Genomic DNA, 15840 nt, shown 5'->3' with positions numbered 1-15840 from the left:
TGACAATTTTGACAATTTTGACAATTTTGACAATTTTGACAATTTTGACAATTTTGACAATTTTGACAATTTTGACAATTTTGACAATTTTGACAATTTTGACAATTTTGACAATTTTGACAATTTTGACAATTTTGACAATTTTGACAATTTTGACAATTTTGACAATTTTGACAATTTTGACAATTTTGACAATTTTGACAATTTTGACAATTTTGACAATTTTGACAATTTTGACAATTTTGACAATTTTGACAATTTTGACAATTTTGACAATTTTGACAATTTTGACAATTTTGACAATTTTGACAATTTTGGCAATTTTGACAATTTTGACAATTTTGACATTTTGACAATTTTGACAATTTTGACAATTTTGACAATTTTGACAATTTTGACAATTTTGACAATTTTGACAATTTTGACAATTTTGACAATTTTGACAATTTTGACAATTTTGACAATTTTGACAATTTTGACAATTTTGACAATTTTGACAATTTTGACAATTTTGACAATTTTGACAATTTTGACAATTTTGACAATTTTGACAATTTTGACAATTTTGACAATTTTGACAATTTTGACAATTTTGACAATTTTGACAATTTTGACAATTTTGACAATTTTGACAATTTTGACAATTTTGACAATTTTGACAATTTTGACAATTTTGACAATTTTGACAATTTTGACAATTTTGACAATTTTGACAATTTTGACAATTTTGACAATTTTGACAATTTTGACAATTTTGACAATTTTGACAATTTTGACAATTTTGACAATTTTGACAATTTTGACAATTTTGACAATTTTGACAATTTTGACAATTTTGACATTTTCAACGATTTTGACAATTTGTACAATTTTGACAATTTTGACAATTTTGACAATTTTTTCAACTTCTACAACTTTTCAATTTAAACAATTTCAACAATTTTGACAATTTTTGCAATTTTTACAATTTCAGAAATTTTAACGATTAACAATTTTTAAAACTTTGACAATTTTAACAATTTAAATAATTTTTACAATTTTTACCATTTTTAAAATTTTTAAAATTTTTAAAATTTTTAATATTTTAAAAATTTTTAAAATTTTTAAAATTTTTAAAATTTTTAAAATTTTTAAAATTTTTAAAATTTTAAAAATTTTAAAATTTCTTAAATTTTACAATTTTTACAATTTTAACAATTTTACAATTTTGACAATTTTGACGATTTTTACAATTTTTACAATTTTTAGAATTTTTACAATTTTTACAATTTTTACAATTTTTTCAATTTTTTCAATTTTTACAATTTTTACAATTTTAACAATTTTTACAATTTTTACAATTTTTACAATTTTTACAATTTTTACAATTTTTACAATTTTTACAATTTTTACAATTTTTACAATTTTTACAATTTTGACAATTATTATAGTTTTTACAATTTCTACAATTTTTACAGTTTCGATTTTTTTTTACAATTTTGACAATTTTGACAATTTTTACAATTTTGACAATTTTTACAATTTGTACAATTTCTTTATTTTTGACAATTTTTACATTTTTTTAAAATTTTAAAAATTTTTAAAATTTTTAAATTTTTTAAAATTTTTAAAATTTTTAAAATTTTTAAAATTTTTAAAATTTTTAAAATTTTTAAAATTTTTAAAATTTTTAAAATTTTTAAAATTTTTAAAATTTTTAAAGTTTTTACAATTTTCACAATTTTTACAATTTTTACAGTTTTTACAATTTTGACAATTTCTTAAATTTTACAATTTTTACAATTTTAACAATTTTGACAATTTTGACAATTTTGACAATTTTGACGATTTTTACAATTTTGACGATTTTTACAATTTTTACAATTTTTACAATTTTTACAATTTTTACAATTTTTACAATTTTTTCAATTTTTACAATTTTTTCAATTTTTACAATTTTTACAATTTTTACAATTTTTACAATTTTTACAATTTTGACAATTATTACAATTTTTACCATTTTTACAATTTTTACAATTTTTACAATTTTTACAATTTTTACAATTTTTAAATTTTTTAAATATTTACAATTTATACAACTTTTACAATTTTTACAATTTTTACAATTTTTACAATTTTTACAATTTTTACAATTTTTACAATTTTTACAATTTTTACAATTTTTACAATTTTTAAAATTTTAACAATTTTGACAATTTTTACAATTTTTACAATTTTCACAATTTTTACATATTTTACAATTTTTACAATTTTTACAATTTTTACAATTTTTACAATTCTTACAATTTTTACATTATAACAATTTTAACAATTTTTACAATTTTCACAATTTTTACAATTTTTACAATTTTTACAATTTTTACAATTTTTACAACTTCTACAATTTTTTCAAATTTTACAATTTTTAACAATTTTGTCAATTTTTTATCATATTTACAATTTTTAAAATATGACAATTTTTCAATTTTGTCAATTTTCACAAATTTGGCCATTTCTACATTTTTTGCATTTTTTAAAATTTTTACAATTTATATTTTTCATTTGAAACAATTTTGCGAAATGTTTGCTCTTTCATTCATCGTTTTGTTTTCAATTCTTTAATTTGAATGTTCATTCAAATGAACTTGAATTTTTTTTATAAAAGCCTAGAATATAAAATTGTTAACTGAATCTTATACTGTTATACTGTTATTTTGGGGGAAAAAAATCAATTTCCCATTTATTGGTCAGCAAAAGATAGCACTCTTTTTCAAGATTTTTTTTATTTGATGTCTGGTTTATTTTTTTCCAAAATTTTTAAATTTCAACAAAGATTTTGTATAAACTTATTTAAAAAATTTTTGAATTAGAAGAAATGAAAGTTTATTGAAATTTTACATATAAAGCAGGATCTCTGAATTAATTAAAACGATTTATTTTACTTAAAATGAGCAGCTTTTGGAAAAATTTAGGTAAGAACATAACCCAATTTCAAACGAAATTAGGTACATTAAAAAAGACCAATTCAGTGCTTCATTCTTCATGATCGCTATTTTGTGTCAATTTCGATTAAAATGAAATTCGAATCAGACTGTTAAAGCGTTGCTATAAACTCTTAAATTGTTCTTACAAATTTGAAAAGTGTTTTTTTTTAATTATAGCACGTTGAATCTTTAAATTCTATTTTCATTAAAATCTGGAAAACGAAAATATACTTAAAGCTTAATACTTCAAATACTATGTCAAACCTCAATCTTGAGCAACTGTTTGAAATCAAGAGGTTCAAATTTATTAAAGAATCTTCAAAGACACTTTTTTTTGTAAATTTAGAAGAATAAATTTTAAACAAATCAAGTGTATTTTTCTTGGAATCATGCATTTTTTTTTATTTTTATGTTTCAGCCAAATTGAAAAGATACTCCAATTATGGCACCTTTTTTTCGTATGTACAACTCCCATTCTGAAAGTATAAAAAATACGTTGTTTTTTTATCGAAATTTTAAATTCTAAACTCTTTAAAGCTATAGGAAATCTTGTTTAAAACATCTTCTTTCAAAGTGATTTTGGAAGAAAAAAAAATTACCCAAGCTGAATTTTAATTTAATAACTTAGTCACCGAATGACTTATTTGGAACTGCTTTTTTAACAAAATTTAGTTTTAAGAAATCTTTGCACTTTTTTGTCGAAATTCCATGAGGTATGTTTATTGAAATCCTGTACACGTAATGTTATATTAAATGGCATGAGATAACTTTGTTACTCTTTCCAGTAGATGCACTTCTAATTGAAAAAAAAAATGATAAAAAAAACGAAAAAAGTATTTGTAATACCTGATATTTCATTTTTTTTTCTATTTTGAATGGTTGTAATTTAAATTTGAGCCAAAAAGGGTACTCGGCATGTTAAGGAAAAACTAATTTCAGGTATTGTTTAATCAGTTCCTTTTTATAAGTAGAAATCAGGTAAAAAAATTTTTTACACATTAAAAAAGTAGAATTTGTACCTGTGCAATCTTTATTTTGATTTTTAATTTAATCGATATGTTTTAGAAAAACATGAAAACATAATGTGGTCTAAATTGTCGCGACTGATGATCAGAATCTTTAGGGTAACATTTAAATTCACTTGAATAATAAACAAGTTTTATTTGAATTGGTTTCATTCAACTTTTAGTTACGAAAGCCATCTTTTTATAGATAACTTGAGGGCAGCGATGCCACACAGACCATTTTTTCGGTAATAAAGCTGATTACTGGGCAAAATTTTGACCAAGAATCTGTTCAAACCGATTGTAGATTTAAGATTAGATTTTAGAGATCTTTATATAAAAATAAAAAAATTGCAATCTCATGTTCCCTTGAAGTACCTGACCCGAGTTGCGTCAACCATAATTGTATATCACGGAGGCACTGCTTCTCAATCTCCTCAAAAGTTTACTTAATATCTGAAGAATTCTAAAGACAAATTTTCAAGATTAATTGTTTTTAAATCTGCTGGAAGTTAGTTTTTTCAGTCTTCAGAAAAAAATTCTTCAATTATAGTAACCAATTCTTTCTACAGTTTAGCACCTCTGTTACCCAAATTACTTCCAATTGCGTCTCCTAGTATAAGGAATCTTCATCACTCCTCAGTCCAGTCTAAGAATTTTTTTTCACGAATATATATCCTTTTTATAAACAACTTTTCTTCGTTTTTCGAGTGCACGAATGGTTGAAGCGGTTTGATTGTATATGTGTGATCTCAAAACAAAGCTCAACTTACACGTTTTATGCACGAATTACCTAACACACAAAAAGACACCACTTAAATAGATAAGACTTTCACCTTACATAACTGCATCATAGTCACGTGGCAGGTTTAGTACAAATCCATCTCCATGATAGGGAATCGACAATAATCTTTGAAGATTCACTACGCAACTCGAGTCGAGAAACATTCTCATATACGTCCAACGTGACTAAACAACTGTTTATTTAATTGAAACTTTCAAAACGAACTAACAGTATAGTAAGAAGCATGCTCTCCGATGTCCACATGTATCACAAAACACATTTATAAGTAATTCAATGTAAAACCAAAGCATTAAGTATTCTCCAAGACTCGAAGGTTTTTAACATGCGCAGTTTTACATATTCAGTACAATATATCGAACAGTTATGAAACCAATATGTCATTTTGCATAAAAAATACCAAATCTAAAAATAGATATACCCCCGTTTTATTAAATAGAACTTTTCATTATAATTTTTTTTTACAATCGTATTTATCCTAAAGTAAAAAAATTTATATCAAATGCATTGATTTTGTTTTCAGTTATAGGATGTTTCATTTCTACAAATTATTCAATAGTTTGTATTTTCAAAAAAGTCATAATTCCACATATAAACAGACATCTCGACACTAAGACACTAGCAGAATACAATAGGCAGATCGACTAATGTTTCTCTACTTTCAGTACACAAGAAAACGACGATTTGAGTGCGTAAGTATGCAAGCGTTACATTGCACGTGTTTTGAGTTTTTGCGTTTTTTTTTTTTGCTCCCTTTGCCCTTTTCCCAAAGAACTCTTAAGAGTTTTACCGCTGCGATCGGCATTCGATCACACCCCAAGCATGCCTGTATATAGTGTTGTTTTACGATTTGCAAGTGCATTTATGTGTGTGTGTCCGTGTGTGCGCATTGTAATAGGAGCTTTGCTATGCCCCGCATTCACTCACACATATCGATTCCGTTAGTTACGATAAAAAAAACACACCAACATTTACACCCACACGGTGAACTGTACATATGTTCTTTTTTCGATTTTTTTTTCTTTTTTCCCTTGTTTTCCACCTTCCCCCACCCCTCCACAAAACACCCACCCACAACACACACAAAAAAACCTAACCCCGTTTGCAGCACCCGCTATAACCGATTTTCTGCATCTAGTGTGGAACTGGCGACGGTGTCCGTTTTTAGTGAACCTTCCATCACCACCCCCGCCTACAGGCGTAACAAAGCCTCTCGTAACAGTTTCAAGCCTAGCTCTTCCTCCAGTAGTTCTTCAGGATCAGCAGCATCAAGCAATCAGCAGCAGCAACAGCGCAAGCAGGCATCCTACAGCTCCAGCGCCAACTCCCGGGACGATTCGGATGACGCCAACCGACGATCCTACAAGCCGAACCTTCGTCCGACTCCTCCGGAAGCCGAACACTCCAGCAGCAGCACCAGCCTGTACAAGTTCAAGCTGAACCGATCCCCAGGTCGTTGGCAGTACAAGAGCCCCCCCAAACCGCAGGTCAATATCCGAAAGCAGAAACCGGCCAAGGATGCGGTAGAGAACCTAACGACGGCACCGAACTCGGACACCTCGGTCCAATACAACGACATCTCGCTCAATCCGGAACACTCCGAAAAGGTCGATACCGATGCCGATTTGGACCAGTCTGGATCGGTCAACGGAAATGTGCTGAACGACGCCGAACAGGATAACCAGATCGAGAGACGTTACCCGATCGAGACCATTAAGGTGGAGATTTCGACCCCGGCCGACTTCAAGGACACGTACTACGAGATTGCTACCATCAAGTCGCCCTACACCTTCCAGGTGAGTTATTTTAAGTTTTTTCCAAATTCGATTTGTGGTCCCATGTAACCCATTATTCGATATCAAGAATGTTTGTTTGATCATCCCCTGTAATACTTTTGTATAAATTTTTCCCATGAGCGACGTGTTGTAAAAAACACAAACAGTTTATTTATTTATCAGCAGCATCATAATTTTAAGGCCTTGGCAGTGCTTATCCTCCAAGCTGTCAGTGTGCAATACGCAGCTCAAATGAGACCCTCGTAGCAAATGGGCTTCTAAGTGCATAATAGCTGTTGTGGAGTATTTCAGCAGCACTTGGGTAGTGTAAACTCTTGGGTTTGTACCTCACAATTTCATTAATTGTACTGCCCCTCTCAAGTGTATGCACCCTATCTTCTCTTGAATTGTACTACCCCTCTGAGGGGTTTGCACCGTACACTTCCATCGTTTGTACTGCCCCTCTTAGGGGTTTGTACATTAAATCATCTGCTGTACTACCCCTCTCAGGGGTTTGTACTTTAATTCATCAGCATTACTGCCCCTCTCAGGGGTTTATACATTATCACTTCAAAAATAGTACTGACCCTCTCAGTGATTTGTACCTCACAACTTCATTAATTGCACTGCGCCTCTCAGAGGTTTGTACCGTACACTTCCATCGTCTATACTGCCCCTCTCAAGGGTTTGTACTTTGAGTCATTAGCTGTACTGCCCCTCTCGGGGTTTGTACTTTGAATCATCAGCTGTACTGCCCCTCTCTGGGATTTGAACATTATCACTTCAAAAATTTGAATTGCCCCTCTCAGGGGTTTATACCTTACCACTCCAATAATAGTACTGCCACTCTCAGGGGTGTGCACCCTATCTCTTCTTGAATTGTATTGCCCCTCTCAAGGGTTTGTACAGTAAACTTTCATCATTCATACTGCCCCTCTCAGTGGATTGTACTTTAAGTCATCAGCTGTACTGCCCCTCTCAATGGTTTGTACACTATCACTTCAGAAATGGTACTGCCCTTCTCAGGGGTTTGTACCTCACAACTTAATCAATTGTACTGCCCCTCTCAAAGGTGTACACCCTATCTCTTCTTGAATTGTACTGCCCCTCTCGGGGGTTTGTACCGTCCTCTTTTCTCGTCTGTACTGCAACTCTCAGGGGTTTGTAGGGGTTTGTGGGTCGTCAGTTGTACTCCAATCAGGGGTTGGCACCTTATCACCCAAAATTGTACCGACCCTCTCAGGAGTTTATTCTTCCATTCTCTTTTCCGAATTTTTCATTCACGCATCCCGCAGTCGTCTAACTGCCTACGGTGGCTCTTCTTGAAGGCTGAAGATAGGAATGCTCCTCTTCAACTCATGCACCGGAGCTCAATCGTCGCTTTCATTTGCCGGACGCTCTCGCCCCTTATGCAGCTCCCCGACCCTCCATAGCATCAGTTCGAAAATCTCCACTGGGATCTGGCACCAAGACCTACGATGGTACCGGTCCGATGACCATCCAATGGCTCTTTTTTTACTAGTTGATCACCCAGGTGGTAAATCCTTTTTAAGGATTGCATTCCAAAGCACGACGAATCCACGAGTTCCCCCTACTCTATTACTCTGGGTCCATGGGTATAGGAAAATTCGTGATATACTTCGCGTATATTCTATCTCCTAAACTCTCCTCGGGCCGCAGACCTAGTTCCCACCTCGAACTGTTTAACACACCATCCTTCAATAGATGGGGTTTTACGTCAGTCATCATTACGAAGCCTGAGCTCTCATCTCACGACTTGAGAACCACCAACTTTTCGCAATGACTCAGAATCCCATAAAAACCTCTTCTCTTCGAGACTTGAGGTCTAATCAACTCGAGATCCTCTTCGCATCGACTCGAGGTTGACATACGCATACCTCTCCTTTGTACGACTCAAGGCCCGATCTCTTCTCTAGCGACCTGAGATTAGACCTCTCATCGTAATGACTAGAGGTAACCACTTTTACCCCCCCCCCCCCCCCTCTAGTTGATTAAAGATCTGATCTCACTTTTTGCGATTCGAGATCCGACACGCGCGGGAATTAACGCAACGACTCGGATGATTTCCAACGAAGATTTCATCCTACTCTGACTTGAATGGCTCACCCGACGTCGAGAGCCACTTAACCCGTGGATATTCCCCGATCGTGGAATAATTCTTTCTCGACAATTTTCACTGCGAAGAAGATAAAGTCTTATCCCCGCAGCTTCGATCGATGGGAACCGCACTACTCAGATACTCCCCGAAGGTGGCGCATCCTACACATGGTCGCAGCCTACCCACGGAATCCGCTACGCAGATGTTTCCTTAGCTTTGTAGCTTGAAACCGTAGGATCGGACGCATTCGACGGGGTCTGTCTACTCCAACCGTTATCCAGTCTTCTTGTATCTCTTTGGCAGGCAACCCTAGGCTTTTTAATCCGCGGCTTTTCTACCCGATGCCGTCTGCCAGATCGAGAGCATCTTGTCCTAAACTCACTTCTGTCACAGCACGCGTTCGGGACTTTAAACGCTACGACTCGGGTGTTTTCCGACAATGACGACATCCTACACCGACTCGAGAGGCTCGCCCGGCATCGAGAACCTCTCTACCCGTGGGTATCCCCCGACATTGGTTTATCCCCTTCCTACGAGTTCCGCTACAATGAAGGAATGGTCTTATCCCCGCATTTTCCCCCGTAGGAAGTGAAACTCCCCGGATATTCCCCGGCGTTGGGGTATCCTATTTACACCCTTTCGCAGTACACCGTTGGCCTCTACTACGCAGAAGATGTGGCCTTAGCTTTGTAGCTTCAAGGGACCGGACGTACACTACTCAGATACTTCCCGTCGATGGAGTCATCGTACACTGTTCGTATATTAGCGCTGACTACAGCCCTTCTTAAACAGGGCAGTCATGATTCGGGTGAACCCATCGCTGACCGCATGCCAAGTTTTGGAATCTGTACACATCCTCTGCACAACGTTGTCTACTGTCGTGTTGGGCCTATAGACGGCCAGTGTGTTGGGACGTTGGTACGTTTCGATCCAGCTCCTGATGTGCGGAATCAGACGATGGGTCCACCTTTCTGACGCTGAGCTGTATCACAGCTACTGCCAGTTGGACATTGAGTCCTCATTGACGAGATTTCGTACATTGGGCGTGTCTTTATTGTCGCAACAATAGACATCCTCCTCTAACGAAATCGTTGTCGATCATCACCATAGGTACTTAATTGCGCAATTGGGCACGATATCACATGGTCCGACAGCAATGGTACCTGCTTGGGGTGAGATCAGGTTGGTGATCAGCCTTTACTCGTAACTCTAGGCTTACATGGTTTCCACGATTATCGTGCGTTCCACCTCTGTTCAAGGCCACCGCTAGAGATCAATGACCTCTCGTCTAACGACTCGAGATCTTGGCTCCTGGTCCACTCTTCTTTGCCCGTCCGTATGCCGAATCGAGAGCAGCTTATCCTGAACATTCGCCTGTCACAGCACATGTCCGGGGCTTTACGAAACTACTCGGATGATTCCCGGCGAAGACGTCATCATACGCCGAATCGAGTCATGCCGAAGTCACTCTACCCGAGAGTATTCCGCGGCGTGAATACTTTTCCCCCAACGAGTTCGACTGCGAAGAAGATAAAGTCTTACGCAGCTTCTGTCGCGCGTTCTACTCGGATGCTCAGCGACGTAACGGTGGAGATATCCTAAACACGCACGCGACGTACCAGGCAGCTCGGCATACGCAGAAGGTAAAGTCTTATATTTGTAGCTTTACTGCTAGATTCGGACGCACACTACTCAGATGCTCCCCGACGAAGGAGTCACCCTAAGCCGACCGGTCGCGGACTGGTGCTGGTTCCAACTTCTATGCATGGCAGTCATGATCCGGGTGAACCCATCGCTGACCACGTGCCAACAGTTGACATCCTCACACATCCTCCGCACGATGTTGTCGGCTGCCGTTTCTGGGCCGCAGGAGGCAAGCAGGTTATCACGTACCCCTTCGAACCTCGGACAGTTGAACAATACGTGCTCTGGTGTCTCTATTGGACCACTATTGGCCACGTGTCCAAACCGATGGTGGGACTGCATGAAACATCCGTGACCAGTCAAGAACTGTGTCATGCAGAAATCCACCTCTCCATGTCTCCGGTCCATCCAGGATTCGATGTTAGGGATCAAGCGATGGGTTCACCGGCTACGTTCCGAGCTGTCCCACTGGTGCTGTCAATTGTATATCGAGGCCTCTCTGGCATGTTTTAGCACATCGGGCATATGCCTGTGCTCGTAGCAGAAGATGTCTTTCTCTAGCAAGACCGAGATGGGCATGACCCCCGTCACAACATCAGCAGCTACCGAGGACTCCGTTCGGTATGCGCTAATAACTCGCAGGTTCATCAGCTACTGCACGCTGCGGAGCTTCTGCATATTACACTGTCTGCTCAAGGCTACCTTCCAGGCTGCCGCTTCGTACCGCAGAATGGACGAGGTCCTTCTGCTGCAGCAGATCGCCAAGTTGCTCGTTATGGCTCGCGAGAGGGCTGCTGTCGTCATTGCCGCTCTTTTGCAGGCGTAGTCGACGTGGCCCGAAAAACTCAGCCGGTCGTCGATCATCACTCCCAAGTATTCGATCGCACGCTTGGATTCGATTGCGCACGGTCCAGCTGCAATCGTTCCTGATTATGTTGAAATCAGGTTGGTGATCAGCACCATCTCGGTCTTGTAGTAAGCCTTGGCAGCAAGCTCTTGGAGCGCATCCAACTTTCCACCTTCTGGATCGCCACTTTCGCGAGTAGCTGGACCTCTTCAGTTGATGGGCCCAATGCCAGGAGAACCACATTGTCGGCGAATCCCATGGGGAAACGCATTCTCAGCAGTTCGTCGTAAACGATGTTCCACAATACCGAGCCAAGTTTCGAACCTTGTGGAAGCCTGAGACACTCACTGTTTCCAGTCCCTCACTGGTCATATAATGTAGTTAGCGATTATGGAAGTAGCACTCCATCGTACAGATAAATGCCGGAATCTTCATACGAATGAGCGAAGTCGCAATCGCTGCCCAACTGAAGCTGTTGAGGCGTTCTTCACGTCAAGAGTGACCACTGCGCAAAACTGGTCTTCTCTCCTCTTCTTCAGCCAGGCTTCGTCTGCCCCTCCGGTGGATGGCGCTCCCCCTTCGCACCTTCGGTGAAGAGCTGTATCCAGCTCTGGACCACCTTCTCTAGCAACTTTTCAGCAGTATCCAGGAGACAAATCGGGCGGTATGTCTGGGAGACCTTCTCATCCACATACTGTTGCAGTGATGACCGGAACATTTCAGGGTGTTCCATTAGCGCGGCCTTCACTACCACGTTAAGGATACCATCCGGACCCGAAACTTTGTTCAATTTGAGAGACTTAGCAATGCTTGAAGTCACTGTACTGTGCACTCATCTGGTCCATAACAGAACATGCCGCGAACGTCTGGGCCCCCCACCAGCTTTGTTGGATCTTAAGAATTGAGCGCATTCAAAAGCGTTTTTTTTTAAGATTCGCCCTGCAACATCTACCATGGCACCATCCTGAGGATCTTCCCGCTTATTTAACCTTTGTGTTTGTGCAGAGCTGTTTGAACAACTTCTGACCAAAGTTTGCTTTATTCATTGCTTTTTATTAAGGATTGCTAATAAATTCTTAAAAAAATGCGTTAACTTTTTACAGAAGATATGTAAAACCCGAGTTTTTGGATAAACTGGTCACCCATCGTTACAAAGAAAACGCCTTCATTTTTATGCATAAGAAGATTGTTTATTTAATCGATTGAATATATGAATAATAATAATGATAATAATTCTTCTCCATCTTTCCAGGTTGGCACCGTCAAGAACACCCGCTACATCACGGTAACATCGACGTTCGAAAAGACTCTGGAACAGGAAACGGCCACCATTACTCCATCCCTTACGGAACCACTTACCGAGAACATCTTGGCCACGACCAGCCACATCGACAAGGAGAGCAATTTGCTGGACTCATCGATTGCCACATTGCCGCCAATTGCCCTGTCCGGGGACACCGAAACTCCACCATTGGAAACGCTGACGGAGACTTTCAGCACTACCCAGGAGATGTTGAAGACTCACATTTTGCCGGTTATTCGGGATGGTACGGATACTACGAGTTATACGCTGATTCAGACTTATCACGTTACGAGGTTGGTGACGGCTACGAAGACTTTGCCACCGATGGAGATCTATCAGTTTGTACCGTCGAAGACCTTGAACGAGTTTAACAGTCGGTTGGATGAAGCTGGGTCTGAGTTGCATTTGGAGTTGGAGTTTGGAGATGAGAATGAAGATGATGAAGACAAGCCGAAACGGGAGAGGTTGCCTTCGGATTTGGACATCTCGAGCATTGGATCTGAGTTTGATCCGTTGGAGGTGGATAAGACTAAGATTCCGGAGATTGTGAAACCGAAGAAGAAGGTTGTTAACAAGGAGTTGGCTAAGGTGACTACTGAAGCTCCGGTGACTACGCCGAATTTGACTCCGGATCAGCTGCAGCAATTGGCTTTGTTGAGACTGTTGAATCCAGCGGCAGCTGCCCAGATTCCTTCGGTTATTACTTCGTCTAAGCCTGTGGTCAAGTTGGAAACTGTTTATGAGTCGCATGTGCTGCCAATTATCAACGGGGATAGGACTATCTTCAGCACTTTGTCGCGGGCCATCGGAACGTTGACGAAGACCAGCTTCGAAGTTGTGACGACTACCCTGCCGACCCTGCCGATTCCTCCAATCATCCCAACGATTAATCCCTTCCAGCAGCAACAGGTTACTCTGCAATCTACACCGGTTGTTACCCAGACCATCGTCACGGAAACCAACAGCAAAGTTCTGAAACTAACCTTCGGTGCTAAGACGGCCTACACAACTCTGTACTCGACCACTGTTGTGCCCACACAGCTGACAACTTACGTGACCCAATCGGTGCCGGTTCAAGCGACGGCCGCCGCCTTCCCCGGATACTTCCCGGCGCCTTATGCACCGTTTCCGTATGTAGGCTAATCTCCACCTTCTTCAAGAAGCCGCCATCGAGCGCTAATGATAGGTTAGAATAATGAATTTCTGCCGCCGCCTCCGGGAAGACAAACTGTCTCGAACCTCCTCAACTTTCATCCCTCCTTCCTCAACTTCATTTCCCGAGGAGGCGCCGGCAAACATTTGACCCGTTTTTCCATTGCTTGGCTGCCTTTTGTCGACAAATTATTCATGGATTTTCCACCATCGACCAACCGACGTCGTAGGACAAAATATTTTAATTATTCTTCCTTCCTTCGCAATGCGATGCGATTCCGAAGCCGGTTGTTAGAGAGCTACCCACACTCACACGAGTGGACTTTCCTAGCCTAGCCTTGCCTTATCTGGGTTCCGCTTCGAAGGCGTCGCTGGAAAGCGATATTTTCCGTAAGGTGGATCGATTTCGGCAACGCAGAAGATTTTTTATTAAATTTTCCGTTGATATCAGACTTCGTAACAGTTTTTCTTATGGATATAAATCTTCAAATTTCGAATTTAGGACCGCTTAAAAATTTAAAATAATGACTCACCCTTAAAACCGCAAGTCTCCAACGGAACTCGACCAGATACCAATCAGTAGGACTAGAAACAAAGAACCCTCCTGCCTTAGAGAGTGGGGTAGCAAATTACTGGCGTCGGGTTTGCCTTTCGGAAATTGCAGCACTTCTCAAATCAAGAGGGAGGTCTCTTCCTGCGTCAGAAAACCACAATCACCCTAGAAAAAAAAAGAACGATTTTCCCACGTGAAGTAATGAACACCCCTCTTGCTTTTTTTTTGCTTCTGCTTTGAGGGTGCAACTTTTTAACCGTGTGATTATCACAAGCAACTTCTTTGCGTGCATCGATGGCCCAGATTGCGGCTAAACTGTGTGCGATAGAATGCGCGTAAAAAGTATAATTTCGCAGGGTTCCCACCTCTTTGGGGTTCCCTCGCAAATTAGTGGTGTCTGATAAGCTGCAGTGTAGTCCGGAGGTTTATGAACTTCTGAAGTTATGAGGGACTATGGAAGCAATTTTTCCTTAATTTTACTCCTAAAGAAAAGCTCAAATAAAAAATTTAAAGCGTCCAGAACTCATATTGTGAAAAAAGTATCAAAACCGTTTAAGTTGATTATCAATACAAGAATATGAGTCAAATCCATCAATTACTGGAAAAAATCTACAAAATATGAAATATTATCATGCTTTGCACGAATAGCAAAAATCATTCATTGGTTTCTATAATTTTTGAAAATAATAATAAGTAAGTTTTTAATCATTTTGTAAATAGACAAATTTTCATATATTTTTACAGTATCGTTTCGTGATTTGAATGTTCTAAATCGATCAAAAAGTAAATCTTGATCGATCCTCGCGTTACATTTTTATTTCATTTTCTAAAGTCCTATAAAAGTTATTCGTTTTCTCAGTTTTTTATAAAAATATTTTTTTAGATACTTTTCCATCCTATTGGTATTCCTTCAATAATTTCCGTTCAATAACTTTCTTGAGCCATCGAAAAAAGGAAAGGCTTCATCGAATTTATTTACCCCCCACCCATATGGAATCGCAATACTCATTTAAGTTAACGTAGCTCAACTTCAAAACATTCTGCACTACGGAAATCACTGCTCAACACGTTGAGATTCATTTTTATAGTAAGGTTTACAACATTCACATTAAAATATACATTTTTTTAACAAATCAGAAAAAACGAAAAACATAACATAATATCATTCCGAGCAATAGATGTAAGTCGAGCTTTTATACGAAATCAAACAGAAAATCAAGAAAAAAGCAAAAAACTGCCGATGTAAATATTACCTGCCGTATCTTTAAGGTCAAATCATTTGAATTTGTTAGGGATGAGTGATATTTGAATGATAAAAGATGAGTGAATTGAATGTGAACATATTCTTTAGTTAAACATAAAAAAATATATAAACAAAAATCGATATATATGGAAGTAGATTACTAGAAACAGGTTATTGTGCTAAATAATCGTCCGACGCGTTCGACATGTTTTAATAAAACGATAATAAAATGAACGGTTTGCGATTTAATTGAAAGAAATTCCTGGAACAGTTCTTCGTTTTTTTTTTGTGAACAGAGTGGACTTTGCACAGGATAGCGTGCGCTTTTTTTGTTTTTGTTTACATAAAAACAGGATCTCAATGAAACATGATGTTTCCTCGAAGAGATTCCTTTTTCTAAACTCTAAGCGTACATCTTTCGCGGATATGATGGCA

The 15840-nt window shown here is 38.1% G+C and overlaps 1 protein-coding gene across 8 annotated transcripts in view; it reads left to right on the top strand.

Moving 5' to 3' along the window:
* Positions 1 to 15620, top strand: part of LOC129744475 (msx2-interacting protein-like) — a 523727-nt gene extending 508107 nt beyond the window's left edge. For 5 of the 8 annotated variants that reach the window (XM_055737003.1, XM_055736996.1, XM_055736999.1 and 2 more), the window contains 3 exons: positions 5435 to 5461; positions 5878 to 6565; positions 12407 to 15620. In XM_055737003.1, coding sequence (XP_055592978.1) covers positions 5435 to 5461; positions 5878 to 6565; positions 12407 to 13600 — 1909 coding nt within the window. In that variant the 3' untranslated portion in view covers positions 13601 to 15620. The remainder of the gene's footprint in view (positions 1 to 5434; positions 5462 to 5877; positions 6566 to 12406) is intronic. The other 3 variants (XM_055737001.1, XM_055737004.1, XM_055737000.1) reach the window with 3 other exon arrangements.
* The last annotated feature ends 220 nt before the right edge of the window (positions 15621 to 15840 follow it).

The sequence above is a fragment of the Uranotaenia lowii genome, chromosome 2, assembly GCF_029784155.1.
Source record: "Uranotaenia lowii strain MFRU-FL chromosome 2, ASM2978415v1, whole genome shotgun sequence".
In the NCBI taxonomy this organism is placed as follows: domain Eukaryota; kingdom Metazoa; phylum Arthropoda; class Insecta; order Diptera; family Culicidae; genus Uranotaenia; species Uranotaenia lowii.
The sequence above is the reverse complement of the archived record's forward strand: the minus strand, read 5'-3'. Positions and strand labels throughout refer to the sequence as shown.